The 24,377-nt window shown below is 40.1% G+C and overlaps 1 protein-coding gene across 1 annotated transcript in view; it reads right to left on the reverse strand.

The window, feature by feature from the left end:
- LOC133491010 (potassium/sodium hyperpolarization-activated cyclic nucleotide-gated channel 1) overlaps positions 1–24,377 on the reverse strand; it is an 87,142-nt gene that overhangs the window by 45,645 nt on the left and 17,120 nt on the right. Inside the window, exon 3 of the mRNA XM_061801825.1 lies at positions 3,050–3,211. Coding sequence (XP_061657809.1) covers positions 3,050–3,211 — 162 coding nt within the window. The remainder of the gene's footprint in view (positions 1–3,049; positions 3,212–24,377) is intronic.

Below are 24,377 nucleotides of genomic sequence, written 5' to 3' on the forward strand. Positions count from 1 at the left end.
TTGCAAGGGGGGCTGGTTCAAACACTCTCATGGCCACTCCGAACTGAAAGGAGTGTAAGAGCCAATTTTTCTTCCGACTTCAGCTCTTGTTGGGGAAACCTCCCGTCGCGGCGAAAGCGCTTGATGCAAATGAAGCCTCGCAGGGTGCAGCTAATTAACTCTTTTCCATGATTCCATATTGATCTGCAGCGGGGTAATAAGTCAGATTTATTCAGCGCGAGAGGTGCAGCGCAAATGTAGGCTGTTCATTAGGCCCTTTGGATGACTTTGTCATAGTTTAATAATGTGTGGCAAAAGGAATGACGACATTTGCACAGTTTGGAGCACGTAATCAGGATGAACCGTGGCAGTCGTTGGAGAAAACGATTCCCATGTTTGTTTTTGACTGAATCAGCCACGGTAGGCTTTAGCTGACCGGAAAAGTAAAGAGATGTGACGCTGAGGATAGCTGACGTTTGCACCTCAAGCCCGGATGCTTCGCAACAGTCGCTTTGCATGTGGAGAGTTTGTTGGAGGAAGAGGCTGGACGAGGAGGCAGGGGACGGCCCGAGGCGAGCGTTTACAATCTGCATCGCCTACGAGGCGCTCCACGCGATCCCATCACTCGTTTCACCCCAGCTGAGGAGGCGGAAAACAGAAGGGGGAAAAAAGTGTGACGTCCCCAGGAGACACAAGAGCACCACAAAACGTCAACACAGCCCCGCACAAACAAATGCCTCGCAATTTTTGTACATGGTCAAGTGCCCACACTCTTTAAATGCCATGGTAGGGACTGCTGTTTTGGTAAGCGACCAGAGTTTACACGCGTAAGAGTAAGTTAGTGCTTAGTGTAAAAAAAACAAAAAAAACAATAGGTACTGAGAACCAGGAGAATAAATTCCAAATTTTGTTTTTATCACAGCATGAACATCAATTATATAATCCATCCATACATCCATTTTCTGAGCTGCTTATCCTCACCAGCTTATCCCAGCTGTTATTGGGCAGTAGGTGGGGTCCACCCTGGACCGGTTGCCAGTTAATCTCAGGGCAAATAGAGACAGACAACAGTCGCACTCACAATCACACTTAGGGGCAATTTAGAGTCTCCAATTAATATATGTTTTGAGGATTTGGGAGGAAATTGGAGTGTCCAGAGAAAAGCCACGCAGGCACAAGGAGACCATGCAAACTCCACACAGGTGAGGCCAGGATTTGAACCCCAGTCCTCAGAACTGTGATGGCATCGCTCTACAGTTACGCCACCGTGCCACCCTCATAAAAATGGATGCAAATTAGAAAAGTGAAGCTTGAGATATTACCCAATATAATATGTTTTGAAATTTGCTTCTGTGAATCAGTTTCTAAATATATATTAACATATATGTTATAATATAACAAATATTTTTGAAGGGCTGAAAGTGTGCAAAGAGTGAGAACAATCCAGTTTGCAATTGTGAAATAATTCTTTTTCACCATCTCAGTCATGTCGTGACTCAGCTGAATCCCACTATACTGTATAAGTACCAATTGTCTTCATTCCACGCAGTGGATATTCAGCTCAGTTGCCACTTCCTGATTGATCATAATCTAGCTCATTTCTACCACTGTATCTTGCAGTTAGCCATCACACTACGACAACACTGAAAAAAATACATCTTTTCTGAAGTGTATCAATATCTTTTGTTTTATTTGGGCTACTGTCTCTCTGCCGTGTGCAGCCACATGCAGCATGCTAAGCGAGACAGCACTCAACCAGACCCGACAGCGTCGCATGGTGCGGCGGACTGCAAGGAGGAGGGAAAAAAAATACATAATCCGTGCAGACTGGTGCAACGTGCAGCTGTGGCTGCCTATGGTGCACTCTGAGGCGGGTGCAGCAGCACGCCAGCTGAATTTCAACGGGAGCAAAAGAGGGCAAAATAGTATCAGCGCATTATTACACCAGGGCTCACATGCTCCCTGGCCACCACAAGGTGCCTCTCTGCAGCCCGTGAAAAGGTGGAAATCACTCGCACGGAGCCGTGAGAGAAGGCCCGTATTTGTTTGACAGCTGAACGTTTTGTTTTCAGAACATGCCGTGACAAGTTCACAGCGTCTGAAAGCTGAAACAAATGTCTAAATTCTTCACCACTTGATGTACTTTTTCTATTCATTCAAATTTGGCAGGCTTGTTAACAATACCATTCTTTGTGGTGTGCCAAATCCATTTTTGGGTCACTTAAATGGGTCTTTTGCCAAAATAATCTCAAATTAAATCTTCATGAAATGATATAAGTGCATATAAATTCAGTCAAGAGAAATGGTTTCAAATAAACTTTGTTTCTTTACAGCTGTGAATCACCACAAAAGGCCCAGAAGGCAAATAACACATCAAAATGAAGTGTTTTCAAAGTTGATCATAAAAGACGAATAAAGGGTAATTTTGATGTCACACAGTCTTATGTATATTATTGGATTCCATATAAATTTTTTGCAAAATGAAGTTTCAATTCACGTTACGCAAATAAAGTACAAAATTATCACAGAAAAACAAATTAAACAACAAAAAACTTGCAATCTTGCAAGAAATGTGTCATTTTACAAAAATAAATTTGTTATCGTAGCTCAGTGGTTAGAGCACTAGTTTGGTAAACCAGGGGTTGTGACTTCGTATCCCATGGGGCCTCCAGTCCCTGAGAAGGGTTGCGTCAGGAAGGGCATCCGGCGTAAAAATTGTGCCAAACATATATGTGCGTTCATCTGAGATGACACGCTGTGGTGACCTCGAAAGGGACAAGCCGAAAGAAACGTTACTATCCTGTTGAGGGATGCAAATAAAGTTGCTATATTACTACAGTAAAGTCAATCACAGGTGAATAAAGGAGAATAAAATTGTCATTTGAATAACACAAGGTGTACATGTTAGGAAATGGACAACGACGAACCCGTAAGCCACAAAACGTATGCAGAAGTAGTTAAACACTGAAATGTATATTAAAATAAGATAATAAACTCTTATTCAATTGCACGCACAAACCAGACACACAGCATCCAAAACGAGAAAATAAAGGAAATGTGTGATACTTACAACCATACCGTTTAGCGACACCCAGCAGTCAGGGGGGAAGTCTTGGAGTAGGGGTACCAGGTACTGGAGGCAGCCGTCCCAGTGACACAGCAGCAGCATCATGCCTATCAAGTTAAATATTCTTACCACAGCGCTAGCCAGATCATAGGTCATGTGGAAAATCTGTAGACAGACACAGAGAAAACAGAGATGTTGGATTAAAGTTAAAATACTGTTGCTGGTTCAAAGACATAATTTTCCAGAGAGTCCCTATGTCACATGACGTAAAAAACAAAGTCGCTGATTGGCCAAGGATGGGATCTGCGTATCGCGATTGATTGCTTTTCCTTGCAGTCCCCGGATGCGAGTCACTGCAAATTTGGAATTGAATCTGTCGAACTGAATGGGAAAATATAGAATTTGAATTTTCTTTGCCGATTTAAACATTCTTCCATTTTCTTTCAGATTTATTAGACTTCAGCATCAAACTTAAACAAAAAAAAAATCAATTTCAAATGATACTATTGAGATTCAGATCAGATTTAAAATGCAACGTTTCAAGTGAGACGGGAGAAATTCCAATTCTGTTTTTCAAATTCCATTTTTGACTGCAATTATTCAGTTGTATGAATTCAAATTCATACATAAAGGATTTAAATTCAGTTGCATTTTTCGTCCCATATTATCCTCTTTAGAGAAACTTTAAGTACTTTTTCCAATTTAAGTATGCCATCGTCCATTGTGGTCTTTGTTTCGGCATTATTGGTACTCTAATGCTCAAATTTGAGGGTCATCTACTATAAGAATACAGTGGCCACCACGCAAGATGTTTTATGAGAAAAAAAGGAATTGGGTGGTGTAAAATAGAAATTAGAAGCAGTTTTATTTATGTATTTGATCTATTTGGACGGAAAGAACTGACTTAAACCCTGGCACCATTACCCAGTATCTAATAATGAGGCTTTTTCTTTCCCCGTTCCAAGTTAGTTATTCCATAATTCCTCTACCCATAATCGTTAAATATGGACATTGATGATCGCTGATTGGTGCTCTTGGGTAATAAACCCGTCGAATTCCAGGATCTGCCAAGTGAAATATTTAGTCTAATTACGATCTATTTTTAAAAACGATGGTTTTCCATTTCCTCTCAAAGCGCCCTTTTTAATTAATCACGGCTGAATCACGGCTGAAATGACGCTTAATTGGGCCTATTTCGTCGGCTAAGTGGTAGGATTTCACGTTCACCTCCAAAACGGTGCGAAAACATTAATTCACATCGAGCGAAAGATTAAGACTCCACACGTGAAATTTGGAAAACGGTAGGGGGGGTTGTTCAGGTAAATTCCCTTCAATATTGACAACAGGTCTGCTTTTGGGTGGTTGCACACAGATACTAAAAGAGAAAAATATTTTTTTTTGTTCATGATTTCCATGAAAGTGGTCGAGACTTTGCAACAACAGGCTAACGCCGGTCCCAGGGTGACAACCGTTGAGAACGACTGCTCGAAAGCACTTTTGGATAAGCTCTAACCTTCAGGAGGTGAATTATTAGTTCCAGATTTTGCTGCAATTCATCAAACTTTGCTGCCGACATGCAAAAATGGAAATTTGAAATGTTATCATTTTAGCGCTACCTGTCTCTTCAGTGTACGTACTTAAAATTAGGTAGAGGTAGAAATCTTAAAGATTGTCTTTGAAGAAAATTGCAGTAAAATGGCCGCATCAAGCCAAAATGGTTTCTTCTTGCACTGGCATGTAGTTTCAGGTTTTGCTGCAAGTCCCGTACTCTTCCCATCCATAATGAGAACTCAAAATTTAGCATCACCTCTCTGTTTAGTATACACGTTGACGTCTGCCTTTGAAGGACACTTGGATATGGCCAAAATGACTCTGAAACAATCACTTCCAACAAATCTAACTTCAAATTCACACCAAAAACGTCTGACCTCCAGTTTCTTTTCAGACATTTTTTGCTCATTCAGATAGACATGAATATTAAATGCTAGGTTGTAAAACTAGCTGCAGGGGCCGTAAATTTTGTGGGGCTTGAAAGCAACATGGCAAGCTTCTTATGTCCTTTTGAGCATATGGGTTCATAACACCTTTTGTGGGTCTACTCAGAATAGAAATAAATATATAAAGCTGAACTGTCTCGCGGTTGTTACCAAACATATTATTAGCAGTCACACTCCCAAATAAAATCCAATACAAGATGATCACCCAGTAAAATTCTGTATTTTGTCAGTGGAAAAACCCTCGAAATTCTGATTTGGCTTGACTATAATCAGTGGTGCTGCGAGACTGATTTCACATGCACAACCCTTCAATGATTGCATTGACAACATAGCATTACTTTGTATTGAAAATGTGGGGTACAAGTACAACCGAGGCAGGTGGTTTACAGCCTCTTTCAATGGCCATCTACTCCACTGTGGTCCATTGAAACTGTACCGTAACCTTTTCTGCAGTAAAAGGACAGCGACCAGACAGAGCGAGAGAGAGAGAGAGAGAGAGAGAGAGAGAGAGAGAGAGAGAGAGGGAGAGAGAGAGAGAGAGAGAGAGAAACAGAACAGGAGGGCTGATGCTCAGATCCCTCCATGGTTCAAGTCCTCCACTGGGACGCACAGTGCGCTGCCCCACAAGGCTAAAATTAGCCACTAGCATATGCCGGAGGAGAGCGCTCGTCTCAAACACACCCTGACTCTCTTCAGCAAATCTGTCTCACGCTGGATGATGACTTAATGAGACGGAACAACTGACATAGAGAAAGTAGTAATACAAAAACAAGGATGGAACAGTTAGGGAATAAAGGTAGATATTTATGACACTTTCTAACTGGATTAGGAAAGGAGCAGCGGCTTTTTGTGATTCATAGTGATGGGCGTCTCCCATGGGTGGATGGCTGGGGACAGCGGCAGCAGGGGGGCGCCTGGGACCGTAGGTGGAGGTGACGATCCGGAGGGTGGGCAGCGGTGGGCCCCTGCGTTATCCTGCTGGTGGCTATTTTGGGGACACTTCAGTAGGGCTGGTGGACTGCGCTGGATCCAGTATGTGGTTGGTGTACCCCTGTGCCCCCCCCCCCCATACCCTGTCAGCTGGGTGGGTGGAGACACCCGCTGACACATCAATTCCAGGAGACATCTGATGTTTACTGTGAATGTGACAGTGTCTAAAATAGCAGCACCTTTACACTCTTGCCAAATAAATTGAAGTTTGGAGTCTTACCACATGTTGTAAATGAGTTGATTGAGATGATTTCCCGTTTTGTGGGCACAACATATTCAATAATGATTAAAGGATGACGTGGTCGCACTAAAACATTGTGGTTCCTTCTGTTCTGCTGCAATTCTCAATAAAAGTCCTTATTATTAGGATTTAAACACCCCTTTCACTCATCATATCTTTTATAATACTGGTAATATTGTTTAATATGAGCCCAACAACGTGTACCAAAAAAAACCCTCCCTTATTTTCCACTGAGTAAATAACCCCTCTGTCGTTTTTATATCAAATTTATCAGCTTCATGTTCCTTTACGACGTGACATCACCCCTTGTGGCCAGGCATGTATATTACAGAATTTTTGATCATTCGTGGACAAGTGGCAGCCTGTTATTTTGGATGCTTAACAGTCAACGGGATGTTGCATGCAAAATGGCAGGCGAATTAATGTCAGTCATCTGAAAATCTGATATGTTAATCCCACCATGAACGTATTTAGTTCAAAAAAAAAATCATTGATGAAAAGACATTCTTCGTAAAGATGTAGTCAGTTGCCAAAAAGTTCGCGTGTGGGAAGGAAACCACTATATAAATTTATATTCCAGAGAGTTTTTTCATATAATTCCCAAGGATTGCTTTTCGGGGAAGCCTCTGCACCCCTTCGCGTCTTCCCTCCCCGTGGATATCAAGGAAAGATGTACAAACTCATTGGCACCATATGGAATTTGTTTAGCAATTACCAATTTAGCAGGATCTAATAATAGAGGGAGGTCTTCCTAGCTAATGGCTTTGCTCAGTGGTCTGAGTCGGGCAAATTTTGTTATGATGAAGGTGTCCATGAGGGAGATTCACTTTGGAAACTGGAACGCACTGATTTATTGAGAAATGCTGACTTGCGACTTGTTTTATTTGTTTTATTCCTGAAGGGCAAATGGGAGCCATTTATTTGTCTTAAATGGATTAGTCACCCCACAACTAACTACCGGAAAACATTTGTTTCAGGGACAGACATCCTTGATTCCCGAATCTGAATCCAACTAGACTGAGGAAAAACGGTACGGAAAATGGATGTTTTTCCTGTACTATTGTGACTTTTTATAAAATGATATTCTTTCTGAAACTTTTTTTTTCTGTGTTCATAGTATAGTATAGAGTGGTCCTTGGTCTGGGGAAAAATCAGAAGGTAATGGATGCAGACCTCCCGAAAATGGTTATAATTGGCTACAGATAACACGAGATGTTGGGAAAGCACTTACATGGAGTTCCTCAACTTACATCAACATATTTCCTTGGCATAGAGATGCCACAAGATGGCACCGCAGCAGTGCTTTAATAACAGAGAGGACTTGGGCTCAGGTACAAAAACATTATTTTCAGGGATTAATGGAGGATGTTTTAATTCAAATTCAGGCAAGTAATTCATACCATTTTATTTCAAGTGATTGCTTGCAAAACGCTATTAAACAATATCACACAGTTGACAGGATTCTAAACAATCCACCAGTTTTTAGTCAACTATTATAATATTCGTCATCCCTCCACTATCAGCATCACAAGGGCACAGGAGATGGCATTTAATCAAAAGCTGTATGTCGACAACACTAACTTAATTTGTTTAAATTGGATTTCACGGCTGCTATAAGCAATCTATGCTTTGCGCGAGTACAGTTTCCTAGGTGGCACTGACAGGGAGCCAAAAGTACAGCCAAAACCCGAGGCTGGCATCAGCAAAATATAGGCTTATAGTGCACCCAGCTCCAATTTGACCAGGGGCAAGGGCATAGGTCAGCATAATCCTCTAATACAGCAGACACAATGAGCCAAGATGAGATGTGATAGTACCACAGGGTCACACGGCGGTGCAGGCCGGCCAGCCCGCTCCCGTCGGGAGGACTTTTATCCCAGTGCAGTGCATTCTCAGCACATGGGCTATCCACAACTGCCGCAGTATGACTAATGGACAAGCAACGTGTGGCTTTTAATGACCCACAAAAGTGGTAATAATTTTGAAACATTAAATACATTTGAAGTGTTGAAAATGTGCAAAGGCTGAGAACAATATAGTACACCAGGAGCTTTACATTATTTTTCACCATTTCAGTGATCAGGATTATTGGGGCATGGCTAAAATTCGTGCAGAACTTTCTCGAAGAAGATCATCGAACTCCTTTCATGCCTTAGTTTTTGTTTCACCAACCACCAGACCTGCCCTGTGCCTCTCACGGTGGGCAACTCCAGAGTGGAAGAGAGTCCAACCCCTCTCAACAGGACTGGTACCAGAGCCCAAATCGTGTGTGGCGGCTAACCCGAATATATCTAGTCGGAACTTCTAGACCTCACACACCTGCTCAAGATCATTCCCACATCCCTAGAGCAAACATCTCTAATTGGGGATCAGATCACCAAGGGCAGTACCATTGGCCATCTCCCAGCTCATACTACACCCAACCTCTATTTCCCCTCCCACAGGAGCGAGCCCATGTGAAGGGGGGGGGGGGGGACCCTTGTTACCATTGCAGGCTGTGCTGGACCAGGCCCGATGGTTCCAGACCGGGCCACCAAGCCTTTGAGCCATAATTCCATACTTTGTGAATTTATCTTTATCGGAGGTAAAACAACATAAAAATTGTCATTAAAAGAAAATTGTAACATTTTTTAAAATTGAAAAAGACAACAAGAAATTAGTTTTTTCCCCTATAATGGGTTCCAGCAACAGATTTATTATTTTTCTGTATTAAAAAGAAAAAAGTGAACTAAAACATTACTTTTAAACATGAATATATATATATTTTTTAATTTTACTTTAAACGCAATTACCTGAGCATTCGTTTTTGCATCTTCATTTTGATGTGAGTGACCTCTCCTTGAGGTTAGTAGGGATTAGCGAGGGACTAATTTAAAGGGATTAAATCCACCAATGGCTATTACGTTGAAGGAGGACAAAAAGGCCTCCTGGAAAAATCTGTCATTCTGTCACATTAATATTGCGACGTGAATTTCCTTTTCTTGGTTTTGCCTTACCACAAATGGCACATGATTTTCTTTCAATGGTTATGCGATAGATAGATAGATAGATAGATAGATAGATAGATAGATAGATAGATAGATAGATAGATAGATAGATAGATAGATAGATAGATAGATTAGATAGATAGATAGATAGATAGATAGATAGATAGATAGATAGATAGATAGATAGATATAGATAGATAGATAGATAGATAGATAGATTATTTAGTCGTTTTCAGTAGTAATTGGTGCATTTTTGGTGCATTTTGCCCCCTCTTTGCTTGTTCAGTAAGATAAAATATGCTTCATGTAGGCCAACTTCACAAGAATAATTGGCCAAGTAGGTGGCCTTTATTGCTAATGCACCGTAGAACATTAACAATAAATAGGCCTCAAGAGTTCAAAGCAACTTCCCGTTTGCTAAGGAAACCGTGCAAATAGATCTAGAGTACAATAAAGAAGACAGGACAAAGAGTTCAAACTACTTTTTTTTTTTTTTTTTTTTTTTAGGTAATGACGCCCTGCGGCAAAAATGGGGTGAAAAGAGACTTCTTTATAAGGCAGATTGGTGATTGATTGAATCATTACATGGTGGAATACAAAGGACCATTTAACCGCCCAAGAAAAAGCATGTCATGTCATTTTCTAACACTTGAACACGTTTGTTACTATGTATTTAAGGATGGATGTGTGTATGTTAATAATATAGTATTCCCTTTCCACCATAATGTGGAAGAAACAATTAATATATACGAGGGATGAGGAGCTTCACTTGGACATACAGGAAATTGTGCAGTGCCGCCATCTTTTGAAGCAACTACTGTATAAGAATTAAATTACTCAAATTTTTGCTGTCAGGATTTATTTTTCCCTTCACCACACAACGATAAATGTGCAATCCATACATAGTCATCCTTAAATAATGAAAATAAAGTGGGAACAGCTGTGCTCAGAGGGAACAAGTGCTGTGTGTTCCATCCTTTTCCGACCTGGTCAGCAGAATTGTTCTTGTCCCTCGCACTAAGCGAGCACATCATCGCAGTTTGTCTATTTTGGTCGTGTGAACGTGATAACCTCAAGCCTTGTTTTCTCCCTTCAGAATCTGCAGCGAGGTTGTATTCATATGATTTGTGTGTAGTTTGGAGCTATTGCATTGGTAATGAATGCACGGCTTTAACATTAGCATGCTGTGTAAGGAGAAGATTACATTGGGACGCCGGTGGACGGGCCCCACGTGAGAGGAAAACCCAATCTGGAGACAGCAGGTAGAAATGTATGCATGCACTGAAGGGGCTAGAAATCTATTGAATGTTGTGTTTAACTCAGGGGTGCACAACCTGTGGCTTGTTGTGCTTCTATGGACCACAAGATGTGGCATACCAAGCAATTCCCAAAACAAATGCAAGATAATTTCTTCAAGCGTGAAAGTACAGAAATTGGGCCCAATCCTTGAAAAAACACCACCATCAAACCAAACCCAAGTCTTGAAGATTCTGGTCACATCATGTTTTTTTCTCCTTTTGCAAACATGACATTTAATGTCCTGTCAGAAGCGCCATGTGTTCTCCATAGGGTTGTGGTCAGGTGATGATGGTAAAATCACCATGACTTTTCCTCCCCTTAGACTCCTTGCTTTAGTGGTATTTTGTTTTACTGCAGAAAGGCCACAGGTCTGCTTTTTTTAAATGATAAGATACTTCACATATTTTGTAGAAGCCATTTTGAAGATTTCAGGCTTACTAAAGAGGCGAACCAGCTTAGTCCAAATTATGTGAGGCCCAAAATATGAATTCATTCCTCATACCTTTTTTGTTGGAAATTTACCCCTTTTGTTTGGTAAAAGTTTCAACTTTAGAACTCATTTTTCTCTGATTATTCAAATGTTATCCCCCGCTACATTATGACTTCATAGATGTAAGATTGTCTTTAAAAAAAAGTTGAATAAAGGCAACTGGATTGCTTCGTTTGTTGGAGACGTTTCACTTTTAAACCAAAACGCCTCCATGCCACAGTGGGTGTCCTCTCTGAGGGTGGTCAACAATAGGGTGTTGTCATTGTTGCTCAGTCTAGTCAGTGAAATGATCGTCTTGCCTACCAATTAGGCAAAAGAGCTCGTGAGGGCCACTCTTCCCATTGAATGAGCCAATCTTAGCAGAGATAGATTCCAAGCAGATATACGCAGAGGTATTGGGAGACAATACTTGATGCCTCAAACTTCCTCCTCTGTTAAAAGACAGTTTTTCAACTTTAACATGAAGGGCTTCTAATGCACTTCTTTCAAACCAGTGGTCCTTCGTATCCAGACTTTGGACCTAACCATCCTCGAAAGAATTTCCCTTCTTCTTGAGATGTAAAAGAACTCCAAGATTCTAGATTCAAAGATGCTGCGCCACGCGCCTGTGCAGCGGCTCCTTCGTCTATCCAATGTGGAGGATATTGACTCCTCACACGGCACTGCATTGTGTAAAAGCAACATTGTTGAGTTTGATTCTCCCAGTTTTACCCTTAGGGTGAATGAGCTTTGGTCTGAGGGTGTGAGCGGTTTTAAAACGCACGGGGTGTTAAGTTTGAAGAAGATCCTTCTGCCTGCTCTTTCTGCCTTCAGGCTCAGGTGTAGTGGCGCTTCTTCTCGGGGCGGTTTTGACAGAGGCCCACTTTGATATACCCTCTGTTAGTAAAAATCTAACGCAGGGAACACACCCACCGAGGCATAAATAGAGAGACTCCACACTGAAAATTTTGACATGAAGAAGCCTTTTCGATAAAAGGTGAAATGTCTTTAACGAGCAAGAATAGTTCAGTAGTTTTCATCCTGATACATTTTCAGATCACCCTGACCTGTATATCTTCACAGACATAAAGGCATTTCATAAAAGTAGAACTTTTTTGCTATGAGAACAGGTGAAAATGTGTTCTATTCTCATTGATTTATATTGTTAACCCTTAAATATTAAATACTTTTTGTCACAGCTATTAAAATAATATTGAGTTTTTCCATGTAAACTGTTCTTTAGCCTTGTAATGTGATGACTTTATTTCTTGGAATCTACAGTAATGACTAATTTCATAAGTTTACGAGTTTTATCTTGTAATATAATAACTTTTTATTATCGTTAAAATATGTACAGTCCTTCGTATTATTAAGAAGAAATCTATTGAAATTTCGTCTTTACTGTAAAATGATGGATTTTTTTTTTTGTCTTAGACATTTCGGGTTTATTATTTATGTGAGTACGATTGGTTGCTTGTTTCTGTGTGCCCTCCAATTGGCTGGTGACCAGTTTAGGGTGTACGCCGCCTCTCATGCAAAGATAGCTGGCATAGGCTCCAGAACGCCGGCAACCCTTGTGAGGATAAGCGGTATGGAAAATGAATGAATAAATGATTGAATGCACATTTAACACATTAATATACGTAATATAGAATATACATTTGTTTGATGTGCTTTCATGTCCATCTCCACACGGGCACCTGGCAACTCCATTGAGATAGTGTAAAGAAAAGCTGAGAGGAGACCGATGAAGAGAGATTTGAGTAGACATATTGTCTCAAAAGCTGCCAATGGGTCCAAAAACAACTGTTTTCCCAAATGACTCATCTTCTCTCTCGCTACTGTTACGCAAGTTGGTTTTGGCATGACAGTTTGACAACATCATCATTCCAGGAAGTCAATTCGCATCCTCCATGCATCATGCAAAATGCGAAGAGATATTGGGGAAAACAATCTGGGCACTGAAAGGTTTTAGTGTGTTTCTGGTTCGTCCTCGGACCCTTTACAGTCCTTCCACAATGTCAGGATCAAATGTCAAAGAACAAATAAAAGTCATTTTGAGAGATTTTCCATACTTAGAAGCTCATTAAATCTTGAATGCGTGCTCATCCCTTTGAAAATCAAAGTTTGGTTGGTGTCAAATATGATTTATTGATACCGCTCTTGGGAGCTCTTTTGAAATTTAGCCTTTAAAGCCCATTTCATTCAGCATCATGGAATTTAGTGGGCAGGTATAGCATGAATAGACCCACAAAAAAGGCTCAAAAACAGAAGTCTTCCAGTTTGGTTTCAAGTGGCTATTTTAAGGCCATTTTAGCCATTTTCAAGATGAACTTGTACTACCAAATCTGACAGAGCCAAACTAGACAGATGGACGATGTTACATTTCAGTCTTGAATTTTCATCACTTTGTGCGGGCGCAGCATGAAAGCAAAATGTGACGACTTGCCAAAAGGAACTAAAATTACAACACCATTTGGTAATAAACTGACAGCTACAAATTGTAAAAAACGTTACTTTCCATCAAATGTGTGGCTAAGTTGGATGACTTGACACCCACAATGAAACTCTAATAAAACAAAGATAACAAAATATTGAACAAAGTCTAAAATTTTAAATAATGTCATGTTTACCACATTTATGTACTGTAATTTTTTTTAAATGCAACCTCAGTTGCTCCTTTTTATGACTACATTCAAAAATATGCACCTCATGACTTCAGATCACCTTTAAATGTGAATATGAGTGTGAGTGGTTGTTTGTGTGTGATTTTCTGGCTAGACCAGTCCAGGGTTTACCTCATCACTTGCCCAAAGTCAGCTGGGAGATGTCCCAGCTACCGTCATTATGATGAAAAGTGGTATCGAAAAAGGGTGGATGAAAGTTTTGTATTTGTTGACAAAGGATGATAATGCTTGAATGTATGGAAAATCCTCTTAACCCAACATAATATTGTGCTTTTCAAAAGCATTTCTTTTTAAATTCTTACTAAAAACCGGTGACCCAAAAATGTCTCTGCAAACAAAAATTCGGAAAAGAAATGTAGAAAGTGGGAAACAGAAGTGCCGTTTTTGCAAATATGTCTGTCACTAAGGCATGGGAAGAAGGGAAATGCTTGAGCCTGACTTGTGTTTGTGCTAAGAAGGCAGTCGGGGTGGATTAGTGCCCATGTGAGAGCAGGAGGGATTTGACTGGATTGCACAGGATGACCCGCTGTGCTAATGTTAACATCAGGAAGATGAAACTTTCCCACCACTGTTAACAGAGGAAAAGATGCATCCTCTTGGGAAGGGTCTTGGGGTCCCTTGGTATGATTCCAGTCATACATACTAACGGTGCAGTTGATTCACTCCATGCCTACAGGGGCCACAATTGAATTTGGACTGTTTGTAGCAGACGTAGGCTAGCACTATTAACCCCTTATTAATAGGGTTGCACGAATACAAATTCCAGTACTGATACTGGTGCTAATATTATGCGTCTGTACTCAAACTTACTTCACAACTTCACCGGCCTGACATTCAATTTTTGGATGGAAGACATATAAGCCGCGATGAGATACTTAAAGGCAAACGTGGATGACAACACTTTTAGCTGACTGCAAATTATGCTCTGCTCAACGGAGGATGAACTCAGACTTGGGCTGTGATGTGTTGCGACCGTCTGCGAGCACTAACATTCATGCACTCCGTCGCTCAGTTCGGTCCGCACTGCTCGGATCCGGCTGAGCCAAAAGCGATTCTGAGACGGAGGCCCAGTAGAGGAGGTCAGCTCAGGTGGACAATGCATTGTGGTCCAGCAAGTCCTCTGCTCCACGGCCTACTGGTAATTGATCCTGTCAATTGCATATATGTACAACCTCACAGTTTAAGATTACAATATAGAGTGAAAACTGCTAACCAATCATTAAACCAATGGTTTCTTTGATCGTTCCACTTTTATTTGGATAACAATGAATTCTTGTCAATTATAATCATTACCCATTTTGATCATTTGTTCTGAGAAAAAGAAAAAAAACCTCTGCACACAACATACTGTAGTTTCCCTCTTTCATATTAACATGGGCTGTTATGCAATCAAAACAACTTTCCCTAAGGTTTGCTATTGTTGTGAACTGACTAACAAAAGATGCTCAATTAGCTAATGATAACTGAAAAAAAATACACTTTCCCCGGTAGAGTCTTAACAGATTACGGCACCGGAAGTTTGGCATTTGGGGACTGCCACAGGGCAAAACATATCCACCAATCACTTGGTGCCGACAACCCCAAAACATTCTCTTAAAAAAGGGCCACTGTGGGAATATCTTGCTCCTCTGAATTTCTATTTTTTATGTTATGAACAGTGGAGGTTGAAAAATGATTTGGCACCACCGCAACATTTTCATGGCGAGAAATGAAGAAAATAAACATGAGAACGTTACCTTAACCTGGTTATACAGTACTCCATAGACAAACTGTGCTGTAGCAGCCCACTTTCTTTTTAGGGATTAAACACTTACCAAGATTTTACACATCTACCGTATTATTTTTGTTTGTTAGCATGTCTGCTTCCAACTGATGTCTGGTTTTTCCAGTTTCCCTGGTACCTACCAAGGCAAGTGAAGCCCTGGAGAGCTTTGAAACCCTGATTTAATTTCACCCTCTCTATAATATGTTTTCATAGTACACTATAGTAATTTATCTAAGGGCAACTTAATAGTGTTTTAATTGCTGTAAACAGCTAACAAGAGTGAATAAATGATGATGATTGCAGGGGCCATCTTTGCAGATAGATGCAAACTGCTTAAGCAAATCAAGTGCAACATTAACTCTTAGGAAGTGAAAACGCTAAAAGCTAATAGGTGTCATTACGGGACGAGCGCTACTCATCTTAATCTGATAAAAGAACTGAAGGCCTGTGTGGAGGATCTGTTTACAGTGCAAAGATCAGGAGGAAAGCACCAGGCCCCGCTAACCCTAGCTGCATACCCCCCTCCGTCGTCAAACAAAAATAAACCCGATTAGCCTAATCGCTACACTTATCACTTTAGCCCGCCCTCCCAAGACCATAGCTGTCATCCGTCTGCTTACTGTTGCGTGTACACTATGCAGAAGAAAAGCTGGGGGTGAGTGGGGATATCCCACAGTGACCATTAAAAAAAAAAAAAAAAAAAAGACTGCAAACTTGGCATGAGTGTACAATGAGAGAAATTCAAATACATTGCAATTGTATCATTTAGCTATTTTCAATACTTGGTACAAATTTGGTAGCATTCAAAGAAAAAAAATCTCTGGCAGCAAAGAAAAAACTGGTAGTAAACAGACAAAATCGATACAAGTTAATGTTTGAAGGACAATTGGAAAATGTCAAAATTAACCACAACTTTTTGACCAAACTTTCAAACCCGACTTCCTGTGTCATTTTGTTTTCGTGGCAAGTGATGAAACTGTTCTGCAATGCTCCACGAGAATGCATTCATGCCAATTTAATTCTACGCAATTTAGTGTTGTTTTTTTTTTTTCTTATAAAGATGGTTCCAATTAGGTAACAACCAGACAAAATCTCAAGCACTAGTTCATCTTTCAAGGAAACATGGAAAGTTTTGCTTCAAATCAAAATGGCAGCGATCAGACATCTATTCATCAAACATTATATTCTTCACACACGCAATGGCAAAAACTTACAGTTATGTTCATTAAGAGCAGCTTTTCTGTCTGCGGTACATGGTTAAAAAAAATCTGTCCAACGACATGAAGGACGGTTCTTAAATTACCAGTAACCTGAAAAGCTGCTTCAAAGCAAACCACGAGCTTTCCCGGATCATTTCAAGAATTGCTTCTTGAGATTTTGCAAGGCTACTCAAATATATGCTGTCCAAATCTCTTGTTTTTAAGAGAAACACGGTCAGGGGGGGTTTCTGGACTTGTGAGTGCTACCAAACATGTTCATATGCCTGCGAGCTTTGACGAGGGCGAAAGCCTTCAAACTGGAGACGTATTGGGACTAAGAATAATGAAAAAATGCTAATGGCGGGAGAGACTCGGGAGGGGTGGATACGAAATTAAAAATACATATACGGTTGGTAGGGATGCTAAAAATAAAGCAGCAGCTGCTGGACGACGGAGCAGATGTTGATTGAGGGTGACTGCTGAGGAGCTGCCGAAACACTTACTCCCCCCGGGCCAGATAGCACAGGAGTGCATCCTTAAAAAATAACAACCGATCCATGATAACTTTGTTCTTCCAGAAAAGGTTCATCATTACATTTCTAAATCCTTTTTTTTATATGACTATGCATATGACTTTTTCTTCCTCTCACTGTCTGCCTGTGTCTCTCTCGGTCTCCCGACTCTACACACTTATCTACTACACTCTGATGTTAAATAAGGGGAAACAAGAGACAGACACAGCATAGGAATTACCCTGACGCGAACACTGGGGACGGTCTTCATAATCCATTGTTGCTCAATATATAGTTGATGAATCTTGATGAAATTACATTTGAATAACATGTTTGGCAAAAATGAGAACCGAGTGAAGACATACTGGAGACTCCTGTGCTAGCTTTCCACACTCATCGTTTATTACCAAGAGGCGTTATAAAAGTTCCATGTTTTATGGAGAGTCGTCAAATTTCGCTGCCATGGTCAGCCCACTTGCAGTTTGTAAACTCGAGAATTTGGCACTGTAACACTGTCATTCTGTCCATTACATGTGATTCATATTTAATGGGTGACAAGTTCATTTTTGAAGAACCTCTAAAAATGGCTCCAATGTCCGACGAGACCTGTTTTATGGCAAGTCATCAAACCTTGCTGCTATGCTTTGCCCAGATTCTGCCAACTTACACATCGCTCATCCATGTAGCACACATGGTTCAAATGTAATAGCAATCACATAAAATCTCTATGAATTGGACTTTGAAGGCCATCATAAAACCTTAAAACTGCTTCAAACCAACTGTACACTTCTTTTGACTTCTTGTTTGAGTCATCAAACTTCAGCGCCATAATCCACCTACAGTACATGCAATGACCAAAACACGAGATATTGACAATTTAGCGACAACTAGGGATTACAAAAAAACGCTTACTTTCATAATCGGTTTTAACCGAACACCTGTAGCAAAAAAACAATTAACCGGTTTTAAAATCGGTACCATTGTGGTGTTTACATAATTCACCGCGGGACCTCGAGTTGGGGTGCGGAGTTCCGCACGGACTGATTTTGTTGTTGGTCTTCCGGAGTGACGAGTTCAGAGTCCCCCCCCCCCCCCTTTATGCGAGTAGTGTTTTGATGTCTGCCAATAAAACAAGTTTTGTTCCTGTGTCCGACACTCCGCCTCCGACTCCTTTTCTCCGGCGCTACACCATCGATCGTTAATTTACTCCGCGGTAATGGGGTAGTTTGTATACAATATTGACAAACAAGCTTGTTGAATGTGGCTTTCAACAACGCACTTGTTTAAGTTAAATTTTTGTTCTTTTTTTGTAAAAATGTTTTAATGTTAACATTCTTGAAAAAAGTGGAAATGATATTGAAAAAATAGCGCAATATGAAATACCGGAAGAAAATATTGGAAATTTTAACCGATTTCGAAAGTCCGATTACAACAAACAATCGAAAACCGGTTATAACCGATTAATTGTAACTGTTTGCGATCCCTAGCGACAACCTAGTAAATACGTCTATTATATAAGGTTCAAATTTGGTAAGAATCAAAAAATCTAATTGACAAGTTGGTCTTTGAAGGACAAAATTGTCATCCTGTCTAGAGAGTTACCAAAATTCACTGGTATTCTCCACCCACACCCAAATATGAACATTTTAGCCAGATACTGTCACCCTTTTATCTAGTAAATTGTTTCAAGTTAGGTAGCAATCAGACAAAATTTCCAGGATGTTTCAAACCAAAATGGACGACTTCCTGCAGCTTTTCCAGATTCATGTTAACTCATTCAGTTTGGGATGCTGCACCAACATACAATGCAGAAAACTCGAGCCCCCCTCTGTCAGGTATGCAAAGTTCAAATTTGATAGCAATCACACAAAATCTCTAGAACGGTTCTGTTTGAAAAGAACACTTTGTAACTCAACCTTAATGGCCATTTCAAACCCACAACAGTGGCCTTTCAGGGTCTTTTCACGTTTTATGGTCATCAAGAGTTCTTTGCCGTGCTTTGACAACAAGCAATGACAAAAAAAAACCCGACAATTTAATGTCATTCATAAGTTTAGGCCACTTCAAAGCAACCAAAATGGAACGCTTAAAATGGGTCTTGTTTTGTTTTATGATGAGTTATCAAATTTCCTTGACGAGCTTCATTCATGTAGACCAAAAGATCATAACTTGATTTTGACAATTTAGTGCCGCACCTGTTTTGTCCACGTGCGTCAAATTTGGTAGCACTCGGATAATATCTCTAAAATTGATGGGCCTATGAAGGACACCTGCAAATGACCCTAATTGAGTGTTTATTTTCTTAAAGGCCATCATTTTATCTTATACAACCCCTGTTCGATTAATAAAAGTTTTAGGCAACACATAGCAACCAGAGAAGCTCTAGTAGACACAAGAAAAGGTTGCAAATGTACATGGTTTCAAAAAAGAGAAGGGAGGGGGGGGGACGGACTCTCTCAGCCTGCAAGCGTCTGATATTTTCTGCCCCTCGAGACCTAAGAAGAGCGAGCTGCCCCCGCAAGCGAGGCAAGTGAGAACGCCAACAGTGTTCTGTTCATCGTCAGACAGGAGTCCGCGAAAATTTAGACGACACAGACACAGGGGAATTAAAAAACAAAATAGACGGGAGTCCATTACAAAACAGTTAAACAGTATATGCGCCAGAAAGTGCATGAGAATGTTTTCTACTTGGTGACAGTGTGTATTAATGCATTAAAGAGTGAACAGCAGGAGGGGAAATGATGGATTATAATGTAAGTCACGCAAGAGAAAAAAAAAGCGAGGCAAATTTTCGTATTTCTATTAAAATAATTGGCGTAATAAGAAGATTACGCCATGACTAGCGGCTCAGTTCGTGAACTCCCTTGGACCACCGCCAAAAACAACAAAATGCAAATGGCAAAATAATGTACTGAATACATACTTTGCCCATTGGTCCTTCCCAGACACATATTCAATGATGTACAGTATATTAATCTTTTGTATGAATGCACAGCCTGCACTGATATTTTAGAAGATGTGAATTAAAGGATACGCCAAAACCACCGTAAACAAAGGGTTTATAATATTAAAATGAGCAGGACTGAAGACACTGAATAAATGTCTTTTGCTAACATCGTTCCTCAGTGTCAATATGAGCATTAGCATGACGGATGGATGGCACAAGCGACTGATGCTTTGCTAGTGCCTAGTTGCCAAATTGCTAATGCTTCGTAGCAGAATGTACGTAACAACGTAAACAGCTACATTCATTAGATTTTAAATAAAAATGAACGTAAACTCCAACCATTAAGCTTTCAGAAGATGCAAACAAGGTTTGCCGTTTTGTGCAAAGAGCAAAGGGCTCCTCTCACTGCTGTCATTGTGCAAAGGAAGAAGACGCCCGCGGAGCTTCTCAGCGCTGATGAAAAATGCACGAGTCCGGCATGAAGAGGCCCGAGTGGTGAAGTCAATGTTGCGTGGAAGAGTGCTCTGAACCTTCGGACGGCACATTTGCTCAAATCCATGTGGCAGTTCTCTATGAAACTGTATCTTTCTGTACTTGAAGCAAGCTACACAGTATGTATCAAAGTGTAGCCTTTCAAGAAAAAAAATATAGGTCACCAGGTAGGTGTAGCTACTCACTAACAGCGACCTGAAACATGTTTCGATGACTCCTGTGTTGCAAAGCTCTGAACTGCATTCCTTTCTGATGCGAACGTATCATATAATGATCAAATCAATAGGTTTAGCATTGTTCCACATTTTTTCATTGTCATGATGTAATTTTTTTTTCAAGTATTAGCAGGTTACAGGCTAGCAATTGGGCAGAATTTAACCGTATTCACCCTCCCTCCCAACCTAAATAGCCTCGTACAAAAAATGTGAAAAAGTCTTCTTCCAGAATTTGTTTTGGATAAGAAGAAAAAAAACAAAACAGTATTCTAATATTAAAATCATTTGAATTATTAATGTTGCAGCAAATAATATGCCTTTTACTGTATGTTATTTGGGGGTATTCCATATTGTCAGTACAGAAAAGGCCCATATGTAATTAGGATTCAGTTACTGGTTTGATCTAAAAGTCAGATAATAGAAAAAAGTTTTTTTTTTTCCAAAGAAGACAATCACAAAGGTCTTTTGAATTAAATTAAAGACAAATCTGCTGGAATCCTACAGAAATTTGAGAATCTTTAGTATTTACATTTGAAACGTTGAAATTTTAAGGATTGGGACATTTAAGATAAATGTCTCCAAAGGATTTTTCAGTTATCAAAAACAGTTGTCGGCTAGCTTTTGAATTATTTGTTAAATACTATACTAATTGTTGCTTCTCTAATATTCACCATTGGATTTTTCCAAAAATAATCGTTTTCCTTTTTTTAATTAATTTTTGGGGAATAATTTTTCACCAACACTTCTTTTTGCCAAAACCTCAAGCACGAGAAACTGCTGTACAACTTTCAGTCTTTTGCTCAACATCTACACGAAAGCTAAAATAACACTCCAGAGATTCTAATAATATGTACAATGGGAACTCAGCCAATTGTGTTGAATTTAAATTAATTATGTTTGGATACAACTAGGGCAAAATGGCCTCCACTACTTGTCTGACACCAGCAGTGTTATTGGTTAGGCTTGTTGTTAATGTTGATTGATATTGATTAAGTCTACTTTGTCTAATGTACTGCCTTGGTCTCGAAGCGCCGTCCACGCTTCTGATTGCAGAAACGACTACTCGTCGCATTGCGTTCCCTCAAGAGAACACAAATTCTGTTCATATTGATCTACGTCGCCTTTCAATGGACTAATCTATTCTATGGCCTAGTTGTCGGACTGTCGGAATCTCTTATTCTATTCCATCTATTGCCTCGTTGTTGTCGGTCTGCACGCTTCCAATTGCAGAAATTGCTAACTGCAATGTCAGACAAACAAATACACAGAGCAAAAATATTATCTTACGTTAAATATTAACGTTATGTTACACTTCAGTCCACAAAATCTATTTGATTGCAATCGACTGCCTTGCACTCGCAGCTAATTGCAGAAACATCTGTAATTACAACTCGCCACAATTTTGTCGATCAAGTACACAATTTAAAAATGCGTAAACAGCGGCGCCACACACAAATCGGGATTAAAAGTACCAGTCTGTCATTTTGTGTGCTTGACAAAATAAAAGTTGTGTGTTTCATGAAAGGTTAAGAAAGATCAGTTGTGCGACCGAGCTGTCGTGTGCTGCCTTGAGGCAACGTGGTTTGATAGATCCACACGCGAACATGACGCATCGCAGGCTCACACACACACGCACACACACACAAATACATCACATCCAATCACGTCGCACCACAGGAAACTCACACAGTGTGTCCCGCTACTAAATGGCATTTGAGCGGACATGGTAATGAGGCCGGGCTGCTTCTTGTAAATGTCACAGGCTGGCATGTGTGATCTATGCATTATGTACTCTTGCACAGATGCGGCACATCTGTAGAATTGATTGCATACGGCCGGTTCTTTAAATAGAGCACGGGCTGACTTCATGGAATCCAAAAATGCTTAATTTGGAAATCATTTTACAAGCTGTAAATCCAGATAGCAACTGCAGGAGCAAATCAATCAACGAAACAAACGCCCACTTCCTTTTCATGACTCGGTATTCGGCATTGGGAACGTCGTTTGGATTCAGTGGGTCGACAACGACTCGGATGGCGCTCATTAAAACCTCAAACTGAAGCGTTCCGATCCCAGTTTATTTATTATTCGGAGAGAAAAATATTAATAATATTAATAAGTCTCGTTTTGATGGATCATTGTTGAATTTCTATTACTGAGTGTGGGTTGTGTTTTGTTGATATTTACATTGAATTTGAGTGCCTCATTCTTGTCGCATGCAATAGTGAGTAATCAACACAAGGAGGGCGGGCTCAGCAACTTATTTAGAGGCTTCAAGATAATGTAGAAAGTAGATTTACTGGAAAGACCAAATATGGTACATTTGATAATCTTATGTTCACTACCTTGCTTTACATGATTCTACTTAATCAATTCTGAGGCCATATACCGAATTATTCTGATTGGAGCAGACTCGGTTGACTGTAAAAATAACTATTTGCAAACTTGTTGGCAAACAAACAAAAATGCAAGCTCATGCGTTATCATTTGTGTTGTTTATGTGATCTTTGAAGCTACTTTATCTATTCTACTTCCATTTGATGCCCCGTTGTTATCAGATCACCCACCGTAAATTGGAGAAATGGCCATTTTTTTGAGTCGGCCAAACAAATGCAAATGCAATCACCCATGGTTTTCTCTCTTTTACTTTCCTCTTCAATACCTCAATTTCACTGTCATCTGCTGCCTTGTTCTTACTGGGACACTGCTGATTGCAGAAATAGCTACTCAAGGCAACGTACGTGGGCGAACAAACTCAAATTAATAGCAAATAAACTCTGATTTTCAGGCTACTTAATCGATCCTATTACCAATTTATTGTACATTCTTAGTTCACACACTTCTGATGACGGAAACGCCTGCTCAACACAGGATGGTCCGAGTTTCTGGTTGTTTTTGTTATAATCCTGCTACGGAACTCCAAAATACGAGTGCTGTTTCTCACAATTTAACCGGGAAACGTTTTCTTTATGTTTCTTGTGCAATAACAACACGCTGAGTCATGGTAAGACAGACGATCAACACCTTCAGCAGTGTGTTTATATAAGAATGGGTGTGTGTTTGTGTGTGTGTGTGAGAGAGAGAGACACAGAGAGAGAGACAGAGAGAGAGGGAGAGGGAGAGAGAGAAAGAGAGAGACAGAGAGAGAGAGCAAGAAGACGGTCAGACAATACTTCAGTGGAGGGCAAATGCAGTAGCTGTAATGCAGTTAGAAATCATTTAGATACTTGGCTCAGCTGGCTTACAATTTCCCTGCAAGCGGATCAATTGACTGGGCAGCGGTAAATCGCTTAAAGTAAATTTATTTGTATAGTGCATTTCATACACAAGGTAACTCAATGTACTTTGCAGGATTAAAAGAAGATTAAATAGAAGGAAATAAAACATTTAAAACAATTAAAACAGCGTACATTGCAAGAAATATAAACTCTTTAATATCATGAGATCTGCATCGGCGTCATCCACCACAGAAAATTAAATTCAATCGCTATCTTTAAATCAGTCGCCAGATTGGCAACGATAAATAACCTT

This window comes from Syngnathoides biaculeatus, chromosome 17 (genome assembly GCF_019802595.1).
Source record: "Syngnathoides biaculeatus isolate LvHL_M chromosome 17, ASM1980259v1, whole genome shotgun sequence".
NCBI classification, from domain to species: Eukaryota; Metazoa; Chordata; class Actinopteri; order Syngnathiformes; family Syngnathidae; genus Syngnathoides; species Syngnathoides biaculeatus.